This window comes from Geotrypetes seraphini, chromosome 6, assembly GCF_902459505.1.
Source record: "Geotrypetes seraphini chromosome 6, aGeoSer1.1, whole genome shotgun sequence".
NCBI lineage: Eukaryota > Metazoa > Chordata > Amphibia > Gymnophiona > Dermophiidae > Geotrypetes > Geotrypetes seraphini.
Window position 1 is genome coordinate 158,870,846 of NC_047089.1, and position 24,922 is coordinate 158,895,767.

The 24,922-nt window shown below is 43.9% G+C and overlaps 1 protein-coding gene across 1 annotated transcript in view; it reads right to left on the reverse strand.

The window, feature by feature from the left end:
* Positions 1-24,922, reverse strand: part of TMCO3 (transmembrane and coiled-coil domains 3) — a 121,906-nt gene that overhangs the window by 45,258 nt on the left and 51,726 nt on the right. Inside the window, exon 7 of the mRNA XM_033948709.1 lies at positions 16,291-16,477. Within this exon, the coding sequence (XP_033804600.1) occupies positions 16,291-16,477 (187 nt within the window). The remainder of the gene's footprint in view (positions 1-16,290; positions 16,478-24,922) is intronic.

A 24,922-nucleotide genomic window follows, 5' to 3' on the forward strand; every position in this document is an offset into this window, starting at 1 on the left:
CTTTTGGAAGTGCGTTCCACATATCCACCACCCTTTGGGTGAAAAAGTACTTCCTAGCGTTTGTTCTAAACCTGTCTCCTTTCAATTTCTCTGAGTGCCCCCTTGTACTTGTGCTTCCCCATAATCTGAAAAATCTGTCCCTGTCCACTTTTTCTATGCCTTTCAGGATCTTGAAGGTTTCTATCATGTCTCCTCTAAGTCTCCGCTTCTCAAGGGAGAATAGCCCCAGCTTTTTTAGCCTGTCAGTATATGAGAGGTTTTTCATACCCTTTATCAGTTTAGTTGCTCTTCTCTGGACTCCCTCGAGTACTGCCATGTCTTTCTTGAGGTGCGGTGACCAATACTGGACACAGTACTCCAGATGTGGGCGCACCATTGCGCGATAAAGTGGCAGGATGACTTCCTTTGTCCTGGCCGTGATGCCCTTCTTAATGATTCCAAGCATTTTGTTTGCTTTCCTTGAGGCTGTGGCGCATTGTGCCGATGCCTTCAGTGTTGTATCAACCATTACCCCCAGTTCTCTTTCAAGGTTACTTACCCCCAGCAGTGATACCCCCATTTTGTAGCTGAACATCGGGTTCTTTTTTCCTACATGCATGACCTTACACTTCCCTATGTTAAAACTCATTTGCCACTTATTGGCCCACTCTTCCAGTGTCGTCAGATCCTTTTGGAGATTTTCGCAGTCTTCCGTTGTTTCAACCCTGCTGTATAGTTTGGTGTCGTCTGCAAATTTAATGACCTCGCATTTTGTTCCCGCCTCCAGGTCATTTATAAATATATTGAAAAGGAGCGGTCCCAACACCGACCCCTGCGGCACCCCGCTCGTGACCCATTTCCAATCTGAATAGTGACCCTTCACTCCAACCCTCTGTTTTCTGCCTGCCAGCCAGTTTTTGATCCATCGGTGGACCTCCCCTTGTACCCCGTGGTTCCATAGTTTCTTAAGCAGTCTTTCGTGTGGTACCTTGTCGAAGGCCTTTTGGAAGTCAAGGTAAATGATATCTATGGATTCCCCTTTATCCACCTGTCTGTTCACCCCTTCAAAGAAGTGTAATAAGTTAGTGAGGCATGACCTACCCTTGCAGAAGCCATGCTGACTTGATTTAAGCTGTCCATTGGCTTCGATGTGTTCACAGATGCTGTCCTTGATCAGCGCTTCCATCATCTTTCCCGGGACCGAGGTCAAGCTCACCGGCCTGTAGTTTCCCGGGTCGCCCCTCGAACCCTTCTTGAAGATTGGCGTGACATTTGCTATTTTCCAGTCCTCTGGGATCTCTCCAGTTTTTAAGGATAGGTTGCATATTTGTCGAAGTGGCTTTGCTATTTCGTTCCTCAGTTCCTTGAGTACCCTTGGGTGAAAGCCGTCTGGACCTGGTGATTTGTCGCTCTTTAGCCTGTCTATCTGCCTGAGGACATCCTCTTGACTTACCTCTAGTTGGGCCAGCTTATCTTCCTGATCACCATTTACGATCTCTTCTGGCTCCGGAATGTTGGTTGTGTCCTCCCTCGTGAAGACTGACGTGAAGAACTCTTAACTAGTATCTAGTATCTAGTATATTAGGATTTTATATACCGCCTATCAAGGTTATCTAAGTGGTTTTACAATCAGGTACTCAAGCATTTTCCCTCTCTGTCCCGGTGGGCTTGTCAGCCATCTCTTTTTCCTCTTTTACCACCCCCTTTCTGTCTCCATTGTCCAAGGGTCCCACTTCCTCCCTTGCTGGTTGCTTCCCCTTAACGTATCTGAAGAACGATTTGAAGTTTGTTGCTTCCCCCGCTAATTTCTCTTCATATTCTCTTTTTGCTTTCCTAACCACTCGGTGGCACTCTTTCTGGTGTTTTTTATGCTCCTTTAGATTGTCCTTTGATTGATCCTTTTTCCATTTGCTGAACGATGCTTTCTTGTCACTTATCGCCTTCCTCACTGCATTTGTTATCCACACTGGGTTTTTCGTTCTGTCTTTTTTGCACCCTTTCCTGAACTTGGGGACGTACAGGTTCTGTGCTTTGTGTACCACGCCCTTGAGTAGGGTCCAGGCTTTTTCTACGGACTCCGTCTTCCTTGCGTTGTTGAGTTTCTTTCCCACCATTTTCCTCATGGCATCATAATTTCCTTTTCTGAAGTTGAGTGTTGTCGTTGCGGTCCTTTTCACCTTCGATGATACAATTTCTAATCTGCACTGGATCGTATTGTGATCGCTGTTCCCCAGTGGGCCTAGTACTGCCACCTCCTTTGCGGGTCCCCCTAGTCCGTTGAAGATTAGGTCAAGAGTGGCATCTCCCCGTGTTGGTTCCATGACCAGTTGTTCCAAGAAACAGTCCCTTGTGGCTTCCAGGAATTTGGCCTCCCTTGTGCAGTTTGAGTGCCCGATACTCCAGTCTATCCCAGGGTAGTTGAAATCCCCCATCACCATCACCCTTCCGCTTTTGCTTACCTGCCTCAGTTCAGCTTCCAGGTCTTGGTCGATCTCTTCCGATTGCCCAGGTGGTCGATAGTACAGACCTAATTTCATGTCTGTTCCAGATCCTCCCGGTAGCTTGACCCATAGTGATTCTAAGCCATCAGCCCCTACTGTTGTTTCAATCCTGGTTGAAGGTATGGATTCCTTTATGTATAGCACTATTCCTCCACCCTTTTTGTGTGTCCTGTCCCTCCTGTAGAGTTTGTACCCTGGTATGGCCACATCCCATTTGTTGTCATCAGTCCACCACGTTTCTGTGACTCCAATTATGTCTAAGTCCTTTTTGCTGGCTATGACTTCCAGCTCTCCCATTTTGGCCCGCAGGCTCCTAGCATTGGTATATAGGCAAAGTAAGTCCCGGTTGGTTGCCTTCCCTGCTGGTTTTCCTCGTGGTCTGGTGCTCCTGCCGTCCCCCTCATGGGCTGCTGGATCTCGAGCCTCGCCTTGGTCATCCTCCTCCTGTGGTGCGCCTGTTTCGTCCTCAGCCTGATTCCCCATTTTTGGTTGTCCCTCTGGTTCCGGTTGCTCTCTGTTATTACTGCCCACTAGTTTCCTCTGCTCCCTGGGCCCCTGCATAGCGTTCTTAGGTCCTTTTTCCAATAATTTCCACTCAGTCCCGAGCCCCTGCATAGCGTCCTTAGGTCCTTTTTCCAATAATTCCCACTCAGTCCCGAGCCCTTGTTTACAGTGTCCTTGCTCAGTATCTTTAGTTGATACTTTTGTCCGATGTGTCGGGGCCAGATCGACTATCGGCTTTTCCCTTTTTCTCAGTTTAAAGCCAAGTCTATGATGCTCTGGACGTTGCGTGCCAGCATCCTCGTCCCAGCCATGCTCAGATGCAGTCCGTCTCTCCTATAGAGCTTGTTCTTCCCCAAGAACGTAGTCCAGTTCCGAATAAAGTGGAAACCCTCCTCTTCACACCATCTCCTCAGCCAACCGTTGATTGCTTGTAGCTCACTCTGCCTCCTTGCGTCTGCTCTCGGTACTGGCAGGATCTCCGAGAAGGCTATCCTTCGTGTCCTCATCTTCAGTTTCCTCCCCAGGATCCTGAACTGGTCAGTTAGTGTAGTCCTGTTGTAGTTCCTCCTGCTGACGTCGTTGGTTCCTATGTGGATTACTACTGTTATCTCCTCCGTTTCGGCTCCCTCCAGGATCCTCTCAATTCTGTCGATGACGTCCTTCGTTCTTGCCCCTGGGAGACATGTCACCAGTCGGTCCTCTCTCCCTCCGGCTATATGACTGTCCACTTCTCTCAGGATTGAGTCTCCCACTACAATAGCAGATTTCCCCTTCCTCAACTGTCTCTCTGCTCTCAGGTCTGTGTCAGTGGCGCAGTCTGCTAGTCCTTCCTCTTGGCTCTTTTGGGTCTCCGTCTCATCTGCCTGTCCAGATTTTCCGCAAGGTCCTCCTCCTATGGCGTCTGGTTCTCTCCTGATGTGCTGGTGGTCCTGTGCCTCCACCATCCTGCAGGCCTCCTCGATGAATTTCTCCAGCTCTCTAACTTGTTCTGTGATGTGGTTTTCTCTTGTGGTGTCTTCAATTGACCAGCACTGTCCCTCTATGGTGCAGAGTCCCTCCAGCTCCTGGACTCTAACCTGCAGTCTCCCGACCTCCTTCTTCAGGCTCTCCAGTTCCTGGCATCGACAGCACATGTATGCCTGTCTCCCAGAGAGGAGGTAGTCATACATGTGGCACTCGATGCAGTATACTGGGTAGCATTACTGGGTTCCTACCGCCTCCATTGCTATTCTCTTGTTCCTATGTCCCACGGTGTGTATGGGTGTTTCCTGTAGCGCAGCTAGCTGAAAGAGTGGAGAGAGAAAAGAGAATGAGTAGAGAGAAGTACCTGTGGCTTTTTTTTTTTTTTTTAAGAAGTTAGAATTTGCTGCTGGGCTGCCTGGGCACCTGGTTCCTTCTCAAGGCTCCTTCGCAAAGGCGCTCTCGCTAAGGCGAGCACCTTTGCCGCTCGCCTTTGCTGCGCGCCAAACGGCTGCGCGCCGTTGGCTCGCCCCCTTTTATGGGCGAGATCGGCTGTGACGTCGGGAGGTGGGCGGAGTTACAACCCGCCTCTTCCCCTCTCCGTGTCCCGAATCTGCTGTGGTTCCTCTGCTCCCCTTAATGCAGTCCTCTGCCTTTAAAGCAGTTCTCTGCCCTTTATACAGTCCTCTGCCTCTCTGTCCCGTTCACCTCCGCTCCTCTGCCTCTCTGTCCCGGTCACCTCCGCTCCTCTGTCTCACTGTCAGGGTCCCCTCCGCTCCTTTGTCTCACTGTCCGGGTCCCCTCCACTCCTCTGTCTCACTGTCCGGGTCCCTCCGCTCCTCTGACCCGGTCACCTCCGCTCCTCTGCCTTACTGACTACGATCCTCTCTCCCACTGCTTCCACCTCTCTGTGCCCTTGCTTCTACTCCAGCCCGCTTCTCTCCTCTATCTTGCAAGCAGTCACGCTCCACTCACCACGTTCTTGCCTGCAATCTCTCTCGGCTGGCCTAGAGCTTGGGATTCTCTGGTGGATCGCCCCCTTTTATGGGCGAGATCGGCTGTGACGTCGGGAGGTGGGCGGAGTTACAACCCGCCTCTTCCCCTCTCCGTGTCCCGAATCTGCTGTGGTTCCTCTGCTCCCCTTAATGCAGTCCTCTGCCTTTAAAGCAGTTCTCTGCCCTTTATGCAGTCCTCTGCCTCTCTGTCCCGTTCACCTCCGCTCCTCTGCCTCTCTGTCCCGGTCACCTCCGCTCCTCTGCCTCTCTGTCCCGGTCACCTCCGCTCCTCTGTCTCACTGTCCGGGTCCCCTCCGCTCCTCTGTCTCACTGTCTGGGTCCCCTCCGCTCCTCTGTCTCACTGTCCGGGTCCCCTCCGCTCCTCTGTCTCACTGTCCGGGTCCCCTCCGCTCCTCTGTCTCACTGTCCGGGTCCCCTCCGCTCCTCTGTCTCACTGTCCGGGTCCCTCCGCTCCTCTGACCCGGTCACCTCCGCTCCTCTGCCTTACTGACTACGATCCTCTCTCCCACTGCTTCCACCTCTCTGTGCCCTTGCTTCTACTCCAGCCCGCTTCTCTCCTCTATCCTGCAAGCAGTCACGCTCCACTCGCCACGTGCTTGCCTGCAATCTCTCTCGGCTGGCCTAGAGCTTGGCTCTCCCTCAAAAATCATGCTAGAGTTTATTTCCAGGGTAGGTCTTATTTTCAGGGAAACATGGTAGGCAGGAGCCTAGTTCGTCTTACCTGAAGGGCCTCCCCATTTCCTTTTCAGTGTTTTTGGTTACTCTGGCATGTTAGTTGGACCGAGCTTTATTTTATCCCAGACCTGTCATCTGTGAACATATACACCACAGTGACCCCTGATGCAGGCATTCCTCAGACGCCGAAACACAGTGCTGTCTCGGGTCCACAGCTTCTGCTTGTGTCCTTTTATGAAATAAACAAGTTGGTTTTACATCAGGGTTCTTCAGTGGAGTGCTCATTGTCCGTTCCCACTTCCTTTTGTTCTGATATTTATTGAAACCACTATTGTCTTATACTGTACTTACATTTTTCATGAGGACTAAAAATGTTTTTTTTTTTAAAGGCATCATTACTTAAAAGAAATATCTAAAACAAAAGCGATAACTAACTATTGTAGGAAGTTCCTGGCTTTCCAGGAACCCTGCACATTCACTCAATCAGCACATATAAACCACTTTAGAAGGTGCAACAAAAGTTTTTATTGAGACATCTACCTGAGCCTATTCCCTCATAGGCTCAGAAAAGACAAAGATATACTTTAAACTTTTATATCTCATATCTAGTGCAGCAACCTGTACACTTTAGGCAGTTAGCCATATCACCTTCAGTCCAGCAACATCAGCTTTTGATCAATATCCCCAGCGCTCACAGATTTAAAGCACCATAAGTCTGGTTCCTACTACAGTTGTTAAATAGTCCAAACAGAAGAGTATTTAGGAGAAAGAAACCCCTTTTCTCCAGTAGTCTCAACTGGCTTCAGCTCAGCTGTCACATCCCAAACACAGGACAGTCACCTTTAAACATGCAGGTTCAATTTGCAGAGATCTTGGATTAGAAGCACACCTCTCTAGTATTTTCCTGGATGAGTTCTTGGCTAGCTTTCTCATTCTAGTCCTCCTCACAGCTTGAATGCAGCCATGTCTAGGGAAGGTCTCTCCTTCGGGATCCTCTCTCTCTCAGGGGACCTCCCTGAATGACTTCCTTTGGGGCACATAAAAACCTCTCTGCTGTGTCCCGTCCCCTGGCTCAGCAGGGTTGCTATAAGGTGGCTCAGCACTGAACTGAAGAGCCCAGTGCATTCTGGGACATGTAGTCTGCTCAGTCTTGGGCATTAGTGGAAGATAACCCCTTACTCTTCCACAACTATATACATTTTTACTTGTCCCAAGCTGTCTTGAATTCAAATACACTCTTCTCCACTGGGAGGCCAGTCCAAAAATTCACTCGTTCCATGAAAAAGCACCGTAACAGGTGTTATCCAGGGACAGCAGGTAGATATTCTCACACATGGGTGACATCATCCAAGGAGCCTGGTACGGACAGTGGTAAGTGTATTGCCACTTTAAGATTTTTAAAAAGTTTGCAACTGCCTGCACCACGCATGAGTGAGTACCTTCCCGCCTAATGCCCGCTCGTGAGGTAATCAGTTCTAGGCTCAAGTGAAGAAGCCTTCAAGGGGAGGTGGGCGGATTGTGAGAATATCTGCTTGCTGTCCCTGGATAACACCTGTTATGGTAAGTAACTATGCGTTATCCTTAGGCAAGTAGGCAGCCTATACTCACATGTGGGACTCCCTAGCTTTAGTACAGGGATGGAGGGAGAGATGGCCTCTAAGGAAACAAACGCTTATTGCTTTGTAAGAAACTTAGGTATACTGTCTGATATAAGTAGGCGGAGGCAAGGGAATGAAATAAATACAGACTAAGCAGAAGAACCTTATCCTCAAGAAGAGGATAAAGGGAAAAATCCATGGAATACTATAGTAATGGAGGTCGTAAATAATAGATGACATCATAGCAGCAGAGATATTGCACTCCCATCTCCTGAAACATCACTCCCAAAGTTGACATATAAATGTTGAAAAGAATAGCAGAAAGAGCAGAGCCATGAGGTACTCCCCTTTTAACTTCAACAATACGAGAAACTTTTTGCCCACGCCTAACTCGCAGTGATCTATCTTTTAAATAAGATGTGAATTGTGCTTATTTGATTTACACTAAATAAGATGTGAACCAATGCAGAACCCCCTCTGCTAATCCTAGCTGTTTCAATTTCAGCAACAAAGTATCCAAATTTACTGTGTCAAATGCACCTGATATATCGTGCGATTCTCATTTTTGAAATAAGAATAGAAAAAAAGAAACAAACTAGACAATAAAGTCAAGCCTGTTAAATGAACTGTTTGATACCAAACTATTAGTTTACTCCTGAACTAAGAGATATCAACTGAAGGTGAAGGACACGATAGAGTTGAAGGCGACCGAATAAAATGGGTAGAGGCAATGTGCCTGTGAGTTAGAGTTGCTTCATAGGTTTTATATTAAGAAGCAAGAGAGGTAGGCAGAGCTACACAAAGAAGGGGGCCACAGAGCAATAAAGAGAAATAGAGTAACTGTCCAAAGAGAAGAAAAGTATTATTGCAGATAATACGAGAATAAGATAAACGCTGCAAGAAAGAATAGAAAAGCTGGCAGTAGAATAGAAAGTTCAGTAGCATAGCGGAAAAGAATTGTAGACTCAGTATGGGGCAATAATTTTGCATTGTAGCAATAGAAGCTAGATAAACCATGGAGAGCACTTACTGCTGGAAATTTTAATTCCAGATGAAAACATACAATAAATACTAAGAGTGGAAGAAAATCAGACATTGTCGTGAAGGAATGAAAAATAATAGTAACACACAAGAAATGCACAGAATCGACCATGGAAACCTGAAGAAGGAGTGCATAGTAGCTACTGCAAATAGCACAGAGTTCCCAAGTGAAAAAAAACAAGTGAAATGTAACTTGGAGTGATTGCAGCAAGCTACAAAGCCAACATCACAGGATGTGAACGGTAGCATTATTAGATAACTGAGATAGATTTTGATTGGAAATCCTTTGAAGTTCAGAGTACCGTAGTCACCAGCACAGATTTTGATTTGTACAGCTGGTAGAGAGTTTACATGGCTCTCGGCCTTAGCCAGGAAGGGAGCTCTGTTGGTTCTTATGAGCCATAGAGAAAAATGGAAAGTCAGGGACAAAGGTACCGAGAAATATAACACATCAGTGAGGTAAGGACTTGGAACCGGTAATAGAGCTGAAATTGAAATTAGATTAGGGTCGGTTTACAAAGCCCTGCAAGTGACCACTGAGCAATGGTGCAAACATGCACTCTTGTATCTTGTGTCTGCTCTTATATATACTCCATAGCCCTGGAAAAAAATAACACTCCAAAGAGGAGCAATTTTATTTGGAATAGAAGAACACTTTTAATGAAGGTACGTCCCTTTTTAGCAGAAGCCTTGGAATAATAGCTGCCCAAAAAAAGGGGGTAACTTAGAGGGACAGAACGAATGTCAAAGATGAGTGTGAACCTGTTCATAGTCTAGTTAGCTGGTAGTGAACATCTCAGAATGGACGAGGAATGGTTTAAGAACAAGTCTAGGTTTATAAAGGTAAAAAAACATTCTAAATAGGATGTGTACTGGCCTCCTCCTCCCCTATAGCTAATCCCAAGCTTCCAAAGTCTTTAGAATAAAGAAGGAGATGGAGTGAAGGTTGATCTGGATATTGCCCTTTTGAAATTAGGAAAAGGACAGTAGGGTATGATATTCCAAAAGAATAGTATTAATATCTTCTGGGGTACTGTATTAGCATTGATAGTACAGTGGTACAGTGCTGAGGGAACCAAATTAGCAAACCGTCTATATAGTATTCTCCATCTTCAAGCCTCAGCAGAGAATATAGATGAAACAGAGTGTGAAATTTTGAGAAGTTGTACCCCAATGGTGGCTCTTTTTGAAGGTGGAAAAAATGTGGGAGGGGATCTAACTTAACAGGCACTGCATCCAGATTGGATCGCTCCATTAGAGTGTTGTTGTGATGGATGGGATAGACAATCCATCCTAAGCAATTCTACAGGTTATGATCTATGATCCCATGATAGAGTAACAAACAGATGAGTCATGCCATGCTTAATAGGGTCCATACTAAACAGAAAAAACTGTCCCGTTTACTTCATGGTTATAGTGCACAAAAAAGGGGAATACCACCTTATAGGCTCTACACCCATGGTGGAGCCCTGAAATACAATGCTGTGAATGCGAATATGCACAGTGGAGAACCATGAGTAAAAGTTCCAGTTTCATAGTAGGGATCATGGAGTAAGGATGATCCAGCTGGAAATCAGGAAACTCAACTGAGGGTTGATACAGAAATATATGATGGGAGCAACAGTAAGGGAAGAAGAGTCTCCCAGCAACCTGAAGGAGAATACAGATGGAATTGAAGAAGTCTATCGCAATTGAAGGGATCAAGAATCTGGGCTCTCTATCTGACCATTATAAAGCTTTCCTGAGACACCTGACATACTGAAGGAAAAGGGAGGAAGATAGGGATACGATGGGATGTCATAGGATCCTGGCATAGATAATGTAGTTTCACACTCAGTGCTCTCAGAAATATGCATAAAGACAGGTCAGAAGGTATAAGCAGAATCCCAGATGTTTTGAAATTTAGAACATTGAGAAGTATTCTTTCTAGTTTTCGATGGGGTGCTTTGATGTCTATTGGAAGTGTTAATAGCAGTGTTTTGGTGTAGACCTGGAATTGGTACCATGCGGCTTCAAAGTGCTATTCTTAGGCTGGGCTGGTACCAAGGGAGGTGATGTGAGCACCGATAATGAGTGCAATTTATGTTACCAAGCTCCCTTCAGCAAAACTCATTGAGTTGTTCCCTGAAGATTTGCACTGGTACCTTTTGGTCAATAGCCAGCACCATCAGTGTGGCAGCTACAGCACTGGATCGATGGCGCCAAGGGAAAGGAAAATCATAATGTGATGATGTTCCCTTGAGATCTCAATGTTCATCAATGCTGCAATGAAAAAACTGAAATTGGTACCCTTGGCCTGTATATTCAGCATGGGCCAGTACCAACGGATTCAAAGTTAGCAGTGGTGTCACATGCAAGCAATATTCATGTGGAAGATCTCCTTCAGTTGATCCCAGAAGGAGTTGGCTCATCTGCCAGTACCTAAGATGCTGTCGATGTTAACTCAATGTAGCTCCTGTGACGTTGAAGAAAAAAATGAATAGATGCATCATCGATGTATGAACAGGAGGCACCATTATCATATATCGCTAGCTGGTACAGAAGGTGCAGCAGCTGTCGAAGCATGGTTGCCTCAATAGGCGATGTGCTTCAGAAATAACAGCTTGCATCGAAAAATGATGGCATCGATGAGAGGCATGTATCAAATAGACTCGATACTAGATATGCCAATGTTGCTATTCAAAGTCAATGTCTACTGCAATGGCGTCAATGAAAGGCATGCATCAAATAGACTTGATGCTAAATATGCCATTGACAGTATTCAATGTCGATGTCTACCGGTACCAACAGGGATTGGTACTACAGAAAAGTCCAGGCCTAATATTTCTAAGAGAGAGGAAGAAAAACTTGTGGTAGTTTTTTATTATTGTTTTTCTCCTTCTAGTTCTTTATTTGTACATAGCCCCGAGTCAGAGCCCACCAGAAAGGACGAGTCTGTGGTGGAATAGAAAGAGGGGTGAAAAACCATCAACAACAACGGCAGGGGTAAATGTTTAAAAGTTGCCTGAGGGCCCTTTGACACTGAAACATATTAATTTATTTTAATTTATTTTTTTGTTTTAATAAGGTAGTAATAAACAATGAACAAGTATGACAATAATTGAAAAAAGAAGTGGGAAGGCAAACTCATAGGAACAAAGATGAAATACATCTTCTTCACTCCACGGAAAACAAAAAACTGACGCCTCGTGAGCTGGCATCGAGCAGGAAGGCACTGGTGCATGCACGGTATGGGCAGTCGTGAACTTTCTAAAAATCTTAAAGTGGTAATGCACTTTTACCACTGTCCTTACCAGGCTCTGTGGATGACGTCACTCCCATGTGAGAATATGCAGCCTGCTTGTCTAAGGATAATGTATTTTCTGAGGTTACTGAAACTATTCACTTTCACTTTCATCCTATGCACCCCCCACCTCATTTACGAGCTTCCTCTCAATTGAAAGAGACTCGCCTCATGCACATTTATGCCACGTAGGTATTTAAATGTCTCTATCATACCTTCCCTCTCCTGCCTTTCCTCTAAAGTATACATATTGAGATCTTTGAGTCTGTCCCCATACACCATATGCTAAAGACCATTAATCAATAATTTAATCTCACAGACACATAAAGGCTGAAGTAGAAAACATACATTATGGCTTCATACTAATATGCCAGTTTATTTGCCTGTGGCTTTCTGCTAGCAGCTTCTATATTTGATGCACAAGACAAGTATTGATGCCTGAACTTGCATGCATGTGCCCACAAGCTTGTAAAGACAAGCTGTTCTGTCCTGGCGCCATTGGATGACATAGCCACCTGTATGCCTTATCAATCCTGCAATGGATTACACCTATTATAAGCAAGCAACATTTTGTATATGTACACAACATGCTTTCTAAAAATAAGACCCTTTACGGAAAAAAATGTTTGATACATCTAACTCACTATATATTTACATGTATGTCAACACCTTCTATCTGGGTATCTCAGCTGAAGTCTATATTAATTAATTATTGTCAAGTCAAAATTGACTTCTGGTGGCCAAAGACTTTCTCCAGAATGTCTTATCTTCTATTTGAAGAGAGAAGCGTATATATAAGGTCCAATTATTACAAAATATGCTAGCCAAAGTACTTTGTGGTGAGCCTTGTTGTAAAAACACCAGTTTACTTCTGTACCAACTTCATTAATTCCCAATCACCACCAGAGTAAAATCTGAAACTTAGTATTTTTAAAAGTATATATCAGAGGTACCCCGCTAGAAGCTTGGATGAATTTCTACCTGCACAAGAGTTATAATCCAGTCAAAGTGTTATCAAGAAGTACTGCATGTATTTGCTGTGGTTGCCCGTTTTACGATACAGAGAACTTTATGATATTCAAGATCACAGGCGCCAGCTCTGTGGGTGCCTAACACCTTCAATATTCACTGATTTGCTGGGCAGTAGAAGGCCCCGAAGCAGCAGTGTGTAGAGTGCTGCAGACGCTGCTGGAATAGGAAGGTTTATCAGGATCGCGAGAAGGGAAGGGGGCGGTAAGGGACTAAGGGAGCCGGCCAGACCGCAGAAAGGGAAAGGGGGGTAGGGGAAACGCTGCTGCTGCACAGGGAAGTGGTGTGGGGGAGGGAAATGGAGGGGGAGGGAATGTTGCTGTGGCTGCTGCACAGGGAAATGGTGGGAAAGAAATGCTGTTGCACAGGAGGCAGGGAGAGAGACAGATAGATAGAAAGAAAAGAAGACACAGGGGCAGGGAGAGACACAGAAAGACAGACAGACAAAGGGGGCCAGGGAGAGAGACAGACAGCGGGAGGGAGAGAGACACAGAAATAAAGACACAAACATATATTCTAGCACCCGTTAATGTAACGGGCTACAATACTAGTCTATTTATATAAGGTATGTTGAAATCTTTCTCTCATCTTTTATCATTCTCTTTCTTTTTTCTTTTCTTTTGTTCTTAATTCAAATTGATCATTGAGTTATTGTTTGAAAACTTTTCATACATCTTTTTGATATATACAGACATATGCAATAAGTTACATTTCACTGAAAACAAGGTAGGCACAAAAGGTTAGAGCTTGAGTTTGGGTTTTCTTTCTTCTCTTATTACATTGTAAGCTAGACACATTATAAACTTGAAGCATTACTACGCTGTTGCAACATAAGTTTTACAATGTAACGTTCAGAGGTTTCACTTTCAGTGTTTGTGCTACAACATAAGTTTTAGAATGTAATGTCAAGAGGTTTTGCTTTTATTGTCTGTACTATATCAAATGAAACATCTAGAGATTTTACTCTTATTGTCTGTGCATGCATTATAAATAGATTATAAATTATAATTATAAATTATAAAAAAGTTAGTTCTTCATTCTTCCAGGGTACTCCAAGTTAAGTAGCAACTGGGAGTGCCCTGGAAGAATGAAGAACTAGCTTTTTTCAGAAACTTCACCTGCTCTTGCTGATAAACCATTCTTGGATTTTAGAATGTATGGTTTCCTGGAGCAGCAATCGAAACGTGCCACTCGAAACCATCTATTAACTAGGTGCTCTTACTTTACACTGTAGAGTTGACAAGTTTTTTAACTACGAGAAGCTTTACTTTTTGCACAAGCACTTTAAAAATGGAGGATCATGCAATGATTGGGTGGTGAGGTGGTTGGGACTTCGTCCCCTTGTTAACTCCTCCATTTCTCTGAGCTACACCCTACCGATAAAAAGAATATATATATATATATATATACACATATATATATATATATGTATATACACACACACATACACACACACACATATATATATACACATACATACATATACAGTGGTACCTCGGTTTACAAGTGCACCAGTTTGCGAGTGTTTTGCAAGACAAGCAAAGCATTCGCAAAATCGGCGCCTCAGAAACCGAGCATGGCTCGATTTACGAGCGACCCCCCCTCCCCCCCGGGATCCGGCACTCTCCCCCCGCTATCCGGCACCCCCCTCCCCCCCGCTGCTTACTGTCATCTGGGCACCGGCACCGGCATGTCCTGTGCGTTGGTGCCGGTGCCCAAAGATCGGCCTCCTCTTCTTGCTGGGCCTTGAACATCTGCGCATGCTCAAGGCATGCGAGTTCACGTGAACTCGCATGCCTTGAGCATGCGCAGATGCTCAAGGCCCAGCAAGAAGAGGAGGCCGATCTTCGGATACCGGCACCAACGCACAGGACATGCCGGTGCCAGTGCCCAGATGACAGTAATCAGCAGCAGGGGGGTGCCCAATCGCGGGGGGGGAGGGTGCCGGTCGCAGGGGGGGCCTTCGGGGGGAGAATTACCGGTTCTCGGGAGGGGGGGGTTTAACATATCAAAGCGAGTTTCCATTATTTCCTATATGGAAACTCGTTTGATAAACGAGCATTTTGGATTACGAGCATGCTCCTGTAACGGATTATGCTCGTAATCCAAGGTACCACTGTATATCTGTATATGTATATATATATACATATAAATACATATATATATATATATATATATATATATATATATATATATACACTTATTTATAAGAATTTTTGTATTTATTTTTATTTATGGAAGTTTATGTATTTATATTATTATGAGTCTGCATTTTGAATTTGATTGAAATTTTCTGTATAATTTCCTCAAATGGTTTAGAAGCTTTTTTAATTTTTTTTAAGTTTATTACTTAAAACAATTTGAAATACTGTATGTTATTTTCCATGGTTATGTGTTCCCCTATATTTTCTTCCTTTCCCCCTTCTCCCTCTCCACTCTTTTTTTCATGCCTCCCCTTCTCTTTCTTCCCTCCTCTTTCTTCCCTCTACCTTTTCTTCCCCCCCCCTCCTTTTTTTCTTTTCCTTTTCCCCTTTTCCACCCCTCCTCCCCTTTACACTATTTCTGGTTTTCCCATAAATGTTTTTGTAAATAGATTTCAAGTTGTTATGTTTATTGTTACATTCATTTTTTCTTTGTTTCTTTCAATATATTTATAATATGGTTTTAGTTTTTTTCATACTATTATAACTCATTTTCTATATTCTTGATTTTATGTATATTTGTAATATAGTTTTAGTTTGCTTCATATCATTGATGCCTCTTTTTATGTCTCTCTTTATATCTCTGGTTTTATGTATGGTGTTTTTATGATTTTATATTATTATATTTTTTGTAGAGCCCCGAGGCAGGCCTTACGGCCGAAACACATATGGGTCGGTGTCGGGTCTTAATAGTGAATAAACAGATTGAGCATCACAGGTCGCCTCTTTTGTCTTCTGATTACATCCAGAGCATTTTCTAAAGCCTTTCAGTATCATCTTTGACACGGAGGGGAAAACAACCAATGCAAAATCAAAGGACTCAATGGCTCGGGAAGCTCAAGTAAAAAACGATCGATGCTCCAGAGATGAAAAAAGGGCTCAAAGTGGCTCTAAGGCCAAAAAACAAAGAAGTTTACCAAAGTAAACCAAAATTGGTAGGAGTGAAGGAACACAATTAAAAAAAAAAAAGTATTATAAAAAAAAAAATAAATAAAGCCATGAAGGCATTCAAAAATTTAAAAGATCAACATGCTGAAGAGAACACTGAAAACACAGCTTCTCAGCAGCACAGAAAATGAAAAACTATAGGTCAAATGAGCAAATATTGGACGAGAAGGCACCAGCATGCGCGCAGTATTAGCACTGCCTTCAAAAGTGACTGTGCACTTGGCAGTATCCATACCGGGTTCCATGGATGATGTCACCCACATGTGAGAATATAATGCCTGCATGTCCTCAGAGAATATAAACTAAACAGATGTTAAAGCAGGGTTGCTCAATTCTGGTCCTCGAGATCTACAGGCAGACCAGGTTTTCAGGATATCCACAATGAACATGCATGAGAGAGATTTGCATACCAAGAAGGCAGTACAGGCAAATCTCTCTCATGCATATTCACTGTGGATATCCTGAAAACCTGGCCTGCCTGTAGATTTCGAGGACCGGAATTGAGCAGCCCTGTGTTAAAGACTATTGACACAAGGAACTGCAAAAAACACTTACCATCTTTATCTCCTCGAGCACCACCTGCAATGAATCTGGAAACCAGAGGTGTGCTTGATAAAGACAAACAGGCAGAAATGAAAACACTCTGTGTTGGCTTTATTCGCAGCATATGTCCCCACAGTAAGCCAAGTAAAATCATCAGGAGAGTCATGAAGCAAAGTCCTTGTACAGATATTTTCCATACCTACAGACAAAAAAAATCATCACTAAGAGCTGGTTTTTATTATAATTACATGCTATCATCAGCAACAAATCTGGTATTTTATTATATGCTTGAAAACAGCGGCAGACTGAAATATTGCCCAAAATTTCAGAGTTTATGTTATACCTTCATAAACTATCTTGCCATATTCAGGTAAATTTTAATAGTCTCTGTGTCCTACTTAGAAAGCTTTCAGGCTGCTAGTTTTGGGCTCATTAAGAGAAGTCAATTTTCAAACACTTAGCCAGCTAATTAAGCAAGGAGATAGAAACAGGGGTACTTGGTTTTTTGTTTTTTACTGACTCTATGAAGAGATCAGAGAGTGAAGTTTGGTTATTAGCCCCTCCTTCCCTATTTTTTTTTTAAGCATGAGAATGATCAGGAGATAAAGTTTAGGGCACCAGCCACTGTCCCTTTTTAAAGCATGGGAGGGGAGTTGGGATAATGGTCACTTATTTATTTGGATTTATTAACCGCCTTTATGAAGAGATTCACCCAAGACGGTGTACAGCAAGTACAATTCAACACAAAACTTACAATTTTGTTAATAACACAAAAGTAGTGAAAAGACCAAATACTCTTTCTGAGAGGAGAGGAGATAGTATATTTCTCTGGCTTCAAAGGGCCTGTTAAATCTATAGAGAGAGAGAGGACTAGTCCAAGGTACACCTTTCGAAGAGGAGAGGAGACAGGATACAGAGCCGCGCAAAAGTTTTGCATCACCTCCGAGTAATACATTATTCTGTGTTTCTTGCTGGATCACAGCAATATTTCTGATGCCTACTGCTGCATATTATACAGAATTTTATGCTCTATTACCCTGTGCATTTTAAATTGATTTAGAACTTCATATTTAAGATTTGCAACAAATAAACTGCGGAATGTCAAAAATGTTGATATTTTGTGTCAAAACTGGATTGAAACGGTTCAAACAGATCACTCCGTTTGCAACCAATGGCGTTTGTTTTGAGAAACCAATCACAGCGCAGCATTCACGTGCATATATGGTGAAGTGGGAAAATCAGTTTTCATAACTGTCTGCTACTCCACTGACAGCATAATCCAACATGGGAAAAGTCTGAAATCTTTCAAAAGAAGAACATATGACGGTGGTTGTTCTTGTAGCCAGGGTGAAGTGCAATCAAAGAACAGTCATAAGCTTGCTCAGTAAGAAAAAAAGAGACAGTTCGAAGTGGAAGACCACGCAAATCCACTGTGCAAGAGGACAGGGTTTTTCGCCGGATCTCAGTGGCAGATCGTAAACTCACATCACCAGAATTGTTAGCCAAGTGGCAGGAAATGTGTTCAGTGAACGTATCCTCCTCAACAGTATGTTTGCGGTGCCTGGAGTTTGGCCTACGTGGCTGTAGAGCAAGAAAGAAGCCGTTGGTAATGGTGATACAAAGAAAGCGATGGGTTGAGTGGGCCAGAAAGTACAGCATGTGGACTCCAGAGGTGTGGGAAAATGTTCTCTTTAGCAATGAGAGTACTTTCTGTGTGTTAGGAGGCCAGTGCAACACTTTTATAAGACAATTTAAGAATGAGGCTTTCAAACCACAGTACCTGGACTTGACTGTAAAGCATCCAACAAAAATCATGGTCTAGGGCTGTATGTCAGCTAATGGCATTGGACGCTTTCAGGTGATTGATGGCATGATGAACGGTGCCAAGTATCTTTCCACTTTGCAAAACGTAATGGTTCTGTCTGCAAGGAGTCTCTTCCAGGGTGACTTCCACTTCCATGATGACAATGCACCCTGTCATCGGGCACAGATGGTAACAAAGTGGATGACATCGAGCCATATTCAGTGACTGGAATGGCCAAGGCAGTCACCAGATCTCAATCCAATTGAGAATTTGTGGAATATTCTTCCTGTCAAGGTGTTCAGAAAACACCAAAAAGCAAAGGTCGAGTTGATTGAAGCACTGATCAATGCTTGGCACCATGTTGCACAGCCAGATGAACTTCGAAAATTGGTTCACTCCGTGCCTCAACGCTACAAGCTTGTTATCAAGAACAAAGGCTGGTTCATATGTTATTAGAATAGCAAAAAACAACCAGCCCTTTTCAGGGCTACCTCCTCTTGAAGGGGGTAACAGTTGAAATATAAATAAACTTAGTACATATTGAAACAGCTAATGTAATCCATTTACAAAATATCGACATTTTTCAACATTCTGCAGTTTACGCGTTACAAGGCTTAAATCTGAAGTCCTAAATCAATTTAAAATGCACAGGGTGATAGAGCATAAAATTCTGAACATGTAAGTATATAATATGCAGCAGTAGGCATCAGAAATATTGCTGTGATCCAGCAAGAAAGACGGAACAATGTATTACTTGTAGGTGATGCAAAATTTTTGCACCGCTCTTGTATTTATCTGGGTAAGTATACATTATTTTGCTCTAAGCTTTGCTAATTTGGGGGATAAAGCTAAACTGTAGGTTCCTTTATAAAGATAGTTTTAGATCTTAAAAGAGAAAGCTTTATTTAGCTAGTTCCCATAGAGCAGGGGTAGGCAATTCTGATCCTTGAGAGTCACAGGCAGGTCAGGTTTTCAGGAAATTCACAATGAATATATAATAATAATAATAACTTTATTTTTCTATACCGCCATAGTCAGATGACTTCTAGGCGGTTCAACATCGAAAGAAAGGCTGGACATTCCGCGAATTACAAATGCATGAGGGGAAAGTTACAGAAGAAAGGATAGTAGTGGAGGGAAATGTAAGAGGGGTTGAAAGTGGGAGGGAAAGTGAGAGGGGTAGGAATTGCCTGAAGATTGCTTTGAGTTGTAGGGGGAAAAAGCGTAGTGAGCGCAGATTGGTCTGTTTAGGTGATGAATTTGTCAAACAGAGTGGTTTTGATAGATTTTCGGAATGCATTGTAGGTCTGTCTGGTTTTATTTATGTAGTTTCCCTGCCAGGATTGTTGTCTGTTAGCTTGGAACATGAAGACTCTGTCAAGGTAGGATTTGTATTTGCAGCCAGTAATTTTAGGATAGGCGAAGATGTTTTTTTTTTCTGGTTGTTCGTGTGGGGGTGGATTTGCATGTACTGCCTCTTTGAGATGCAAATCTATCTCATTCATATTTATTGTGGATATCCTGAAAACCTGACCTGCTTGTGGCTCTTGAGGACCGGAATTGCCTACCCCTGCCATAGAGTAAAAGCCTACTATAGTTTTTAAGCTTGAACTTTCTCCTAGAGATAGTCTCTGGTAGGCAGGGTCTAGCTCAGTCTGCATTAGAAGTCTGCATGGGAACGGGGATTGCAGGTATCCCCCCAGGTCTACAGGACTCCCAAGGGGATTCACCCAGGCTCACGGGAATCCCATGGGGATCCCCCCTCCCCCCAGGTTCACAGGACTCCCGCAAGGATGGAACCAGGATTCCTGAGGCCTGGAAAGAGAATTAGTAGAAGATAGACAAAAGCAGAAACAGGGACCAAGATGATGGAAAAACAAAATGTCCCACCAGCTACAGCAAGGGAGATGTTCATTTTGAGGGGGGCTAAGCTGAAAGTGGGAGGCCCAGCCCCCTCTCATGGTTATGCCACCAATTGTGTTTAGTACAAAATGAAGTACTTGCTGAGTTTGTTTTGGGATTTCCAATTCAGTTTTGGCACATTTGTCCTGAAAAGTGCCTTTCTCAATTCTGCTTTAAATGATTTTGATGCTGTATTATTTGATTCTTTACTCATTGCTGCATTAAAAACCATTTGCAGATCTTGGAAGGACCTCTCACAAGTTACCTATGCCAGATGGTGGAACCAGATTTGTTTGTTCTACAGATATGAGCTTTATATTGTCAAAAAATCCAACTCTTTCATTTCTTTTAACAAGAAATGGTCGACCCTACAGTCATATGACCTAATGTTTATTCTAATTCTTTCCGGTGATGTATGCATCTCTTATTTCTGTTCACTGTTATTTGTTTATATTGCATTTTATTGTTGGTTTAAATAAACTAAGACTTAAAAAAAAAATCAAAACCGTCATAAGTAATGCTGCTTTTTATGGGGACAGGTAACTTTTATGGGGGGGACGGGCGGGGACAGAGGATATTCTTATTACATTTCATTATTTGCTAAGACTCAAACACTAAATAAAGCATACAAACAATTTTAAGGCTCTCTATACCAGTCCAACATACCTAGTACCTTAATAGGATTTAATTAAGCAGCTCAATAATAAGATGCAAACAGTAGTCCAGCAGCAAGAGGGGAGCTATCCAGTATTTTGCACCAAGTGTCACATGTATGAGTATCTCCCAGTTGGCAAGAAATTATATGTGTGTGCTTGCTATAAAGAGCTCCTGGCACTCAGAGAATGAGTCTATTCCCTTGAGGCTAGAGTTGCAGACTTAGAGGAGCTGAGAGAGACAGAGAGTTAAATAGAGGAGACCTACAGGGATGCTGTAGAGAAGTCCCACCTCCAATCTAGCAACCCCTGTGCTGTCTTGGAGGGAGGTCTCCTAAAAGAACATCACCCTGGTGATGCAGAAAATGATCCTGTAGCCAGGACCTGCCCACCAGGAGATGCAAATGCAATATCCTCTTGCACTGAGAATCTATCTCCAGGGGCTTCAGCCCAGAAGGGAGGAGTTAAGACAGCCATTGTAATGGGAGATTCAATCATTAGGCTGGTGGGTGTGAGGATCGCCTGGACACTTGCCTGCCTGGTGCGAAGCTGGTGGACCTCAAGCATCACTTAGATATTCAATAGCGCTGGCAAGGAGCCAGCTGTCTTGGTACATGTAGGTACTAATGATATAGAAAACTATGGGAAGGAGGTTCTGGAAGCCAAATTTAGGCTTTTACTTAGAAAGCTGAAATCCAGATCATCCAGGGTAGCATTTTCAGAAATGCTCCCCATTCCACACACAGGACCCAAGAGACAGGCAGAGCTCCAAAGCCTCAATGTGTGGTTGAGATGATGGTGCAGGGATGAGGGATTTAGATTTGTTAGGAACTAGGCTGCTGGTGCTAATGCTTAAAAAGGAGATAGAGCAGCTTTTAAACTTAGATGGGGGGAAAGCTGACAGTCACCCAGGAGCTGATGGCTTGGTGTGGAATATCCTTGAAGGATACTACTGAATCAGAACATTTAGGGAGTCCCAATAGAGAGGTTTCAAAAATGGTGAAAGAAAGCCAAGAGTGCTTAAAAGGAAAGCAGAAAAATATGTCAAGTTACCCCTGTCATCTTCTCAGCAGCCTGTAGATATAAGGAAAAAAAAAACCACTCACACTATGAAACAGTTCTTATCCTTTAATACAGAGAATTAATCAAACTCATCTTCCTGACTGCAGTATGGTGAAAGTGCACAGTGAAGCTTCTCTAACAGACTCATATATGCATTGCTATGTTTGTGAAATTGATATGAACATTTTTACATTTGTAAGTATATTGTGTTATGTTTGAGAAACATGCTGGAGGGGTTTTTTTTTGCCTGTGACTTTAATTTACCCTTTCAAATCAAAGGGTAACTTCCATTGATGGGGCTCTGAGGCTTTTTTCCTCCAGTTTAAACAAGAGCAGAGTGTCTGCATAGTAAATATTATTCCTTTTGCTCTCAGGATTAAGTGACTTGCCCAGGGTTACAAGGAATAGTGTGGGTTTGAACCCATGACCTCAGGGTGCTGAGGCTGTAGCTTTAACCACTGCACCACACTCTCTCCCTAGCCCCCTATCACTGGAAAAAGGTGTGAGCTAAATCCAAATAAAGGTGTTTCTATTTGTTCTTTAATGTTTTCAGCCATCTTACAGAGACATCTAAACTTTACCAGCGAGACTATAGCGGCAACTCACAACAACCATTTTTGTTTGCGGCTCTGCATGGGGCAGGAGCGTAGGAAGATCACTCCTGCCCTGCTTCACCGCTAACCACCAGGCTTTAAAAAAGTAAGGTGTGGAGAGATCCAGGAGGCAGGGTGGTTTAGCGACTCGCAAATAACCGAATTCATGAATCTTAAACCCACAAATATGGAGGGGGAGTGTAATTACCTATAATAGAGGTTCCCCATAGACGGCAGGGTAATACAACTATAGTGACATCAAATAAATCCAAAATCTGATAGTTGCTGTACCCTGCAATGGCAGAAGGAAGACCATTTTGGCTGATTTGTGGGAAAACAGAGGGAGGAGGGAAAATTTGCTTTTGCTTGGTTTCTCTATAATTAACTTACTATATTTTACCTCTGAAATAGCGGGGATCCTGAATGGGCTATGCAGAAGTCCAATATACATTACATTAGTGATTTCTATTCCGCCATTACCTTGCGGTTCAAGGTGGATTACATAAGATTTACCAGGAGGTTACAAGAGTTGTAACTTTACATTATGATGACACATACTTTCTAGACTACAAAGAGACACTTAAATAAATGGACTTGCTTCCTTCTGCAATTGCAGGGAAATGATTTCATAGAGCCTGTACTGATATACAGTATGTACTCATGTATAAGTCAAGGGCAGTTTGGGGATTAAAAATAGCTAAAAATGCTGTGACTTGCATATAAGTTGAGGCTTCGCTCCAGTCCTTCCTCCCACCCCCTGCGGATCCAACATTGCTCCTTCCCTCCACTTCAAGGTCCAGTAGTGCTTCCCCTCTATTCTTCTTTCCCATTATCCAGCATCTCTCTCTCCATCACCCTCCCCCCTCCACCAGTGCACTGTCTGATCTCTCTCTCTCCACCTACCCATGGTTTGGTATCTCCTCTCTCTGACCTACTTTAAACTTGTCTTCTGGAGAGCAGAAGTGCAGTGATATACCTAGGCTGCCTGCAGCCTCCTCTGGAGCATTCCCTTTAATCCAACTTTATGTTTCTGCATGGGCAGGATGGGTTAGAGCAGTGGTCCCCAACCTTTTTGACACCAAGGACCACTTTTATACAAGCAAATTTTTCCAGGGACCGGTAAAGGAGGGGGGAGGATTCGGGACAGGTTTGTAGGGCAGTTTTATACACAATATACATTACATTTCTATTATTATTAAGTTATAATATAATAGAAATTATAGAACTTACCATAATGCAGAATCAGTGGGAGCCCTGAGCTTGTTTTCCTGCAATCAGAGGATCCCATCTAGGGACGATGGAAGATAGCGACATGCTGGGCCGCAAGAGATCCCCTTGCGCAACATCTTTCCACCCACACAGCAGAACCCTGATGACCCTCCCACTACAAAGCTGACATACCTCTGTTCTGAACAGCGGTGGTGGCAGCACTGAACAGGCTGCTTCGCTGCCTTCCCCACCAGGGCCTTCCCTCTGCTGCCATGTCACTGATGACATTATCAGATATTTTTCCATCTCTTCCTCCCAAACCCCCATGCAGCAGGACCCCACCAACCCATTCCCCACATGCAGAACCTTTCCATCTCTCCTTCCCATCCCCCACGTGCAGCAGAACCCCCAACGACCCCACCAACCCATCTCCCTGTGCAGCACCTTTCCATCTCTCCTTCCCATCCCCCACATGCAGCAGAACCCCGACCAGGAGGCCCCGACATACCTCCATTCTGAAAAGCAGCAGCAGTAGCAACACTGAACAGGCTGCTTCGCTGTCTTCCCCGCCAGGGCCTTCCCTCTGCCACTGCGTCACTAATGATGTCATCAGTGATGCGGCAGCAGGGGTAAGGCCCCAGGAAAAGCAGTGAAGCAGCCTGTTCAGTGCTGCTGCCGCCACTGCTGATGCTTTTCAGAATGAAGGTATGTCGGCCTCGTGGTCAGCGGGGTTCTGCTGTGTGGGATGGGAACGAGAGATGGATAGATGTTGCACAAGGCAATCTCTAATGGCCCGGCTGTCAGGCGGCCCATATCGGGAGTTCAGGACCCCTGGGTTAGAAGGAATGCTCCAGAGTAGACCACAAGTGGCCTAGGTGTTTCGCTGTGCTGCTGTTGTTGCTCTCTAGGAAACAAGTTTGAAGTAGATGGAGATAAGGGAGAGATACTGAACTCATTCTGGTTCCAGGTACAAAATGGCCACTGGGACCTCCCACAAGTCTCATTGTTGCAGAAGTCTTGGCAACCACTGCATCAGAGCAGCAACATGGGGCAGGAACAAGTGAGGTTCATTTCTCCCCCAAAGAGACCAACAGACCACCAGGTCTTCCTAAGGTAGGACTGAGAAGGGTCTATCGGTGGTTGGATGGGATTTGGGGGTTTGGAGAGAGCGGAGGGCTGCTGTCGGAGTGTGAGAGGCAGTTTTGTTTACAATTTCTGCTGAAACAGAGCAGCCAATTTTGGTCACAGATTCGGTTTTGGTAGAAGCTGAAAGATCTTGGATTCAGTCAGGTACTAACTGACACCTGAGGTCACTCCAAGCTGACCAATGTCAGAGACAGGATAGTGGGTTCAATACAACTTCCCAGCATTGCACATCTTTTGTACTTATCAGGTTAAGAACTTGTGAGCTAAAGAATCAT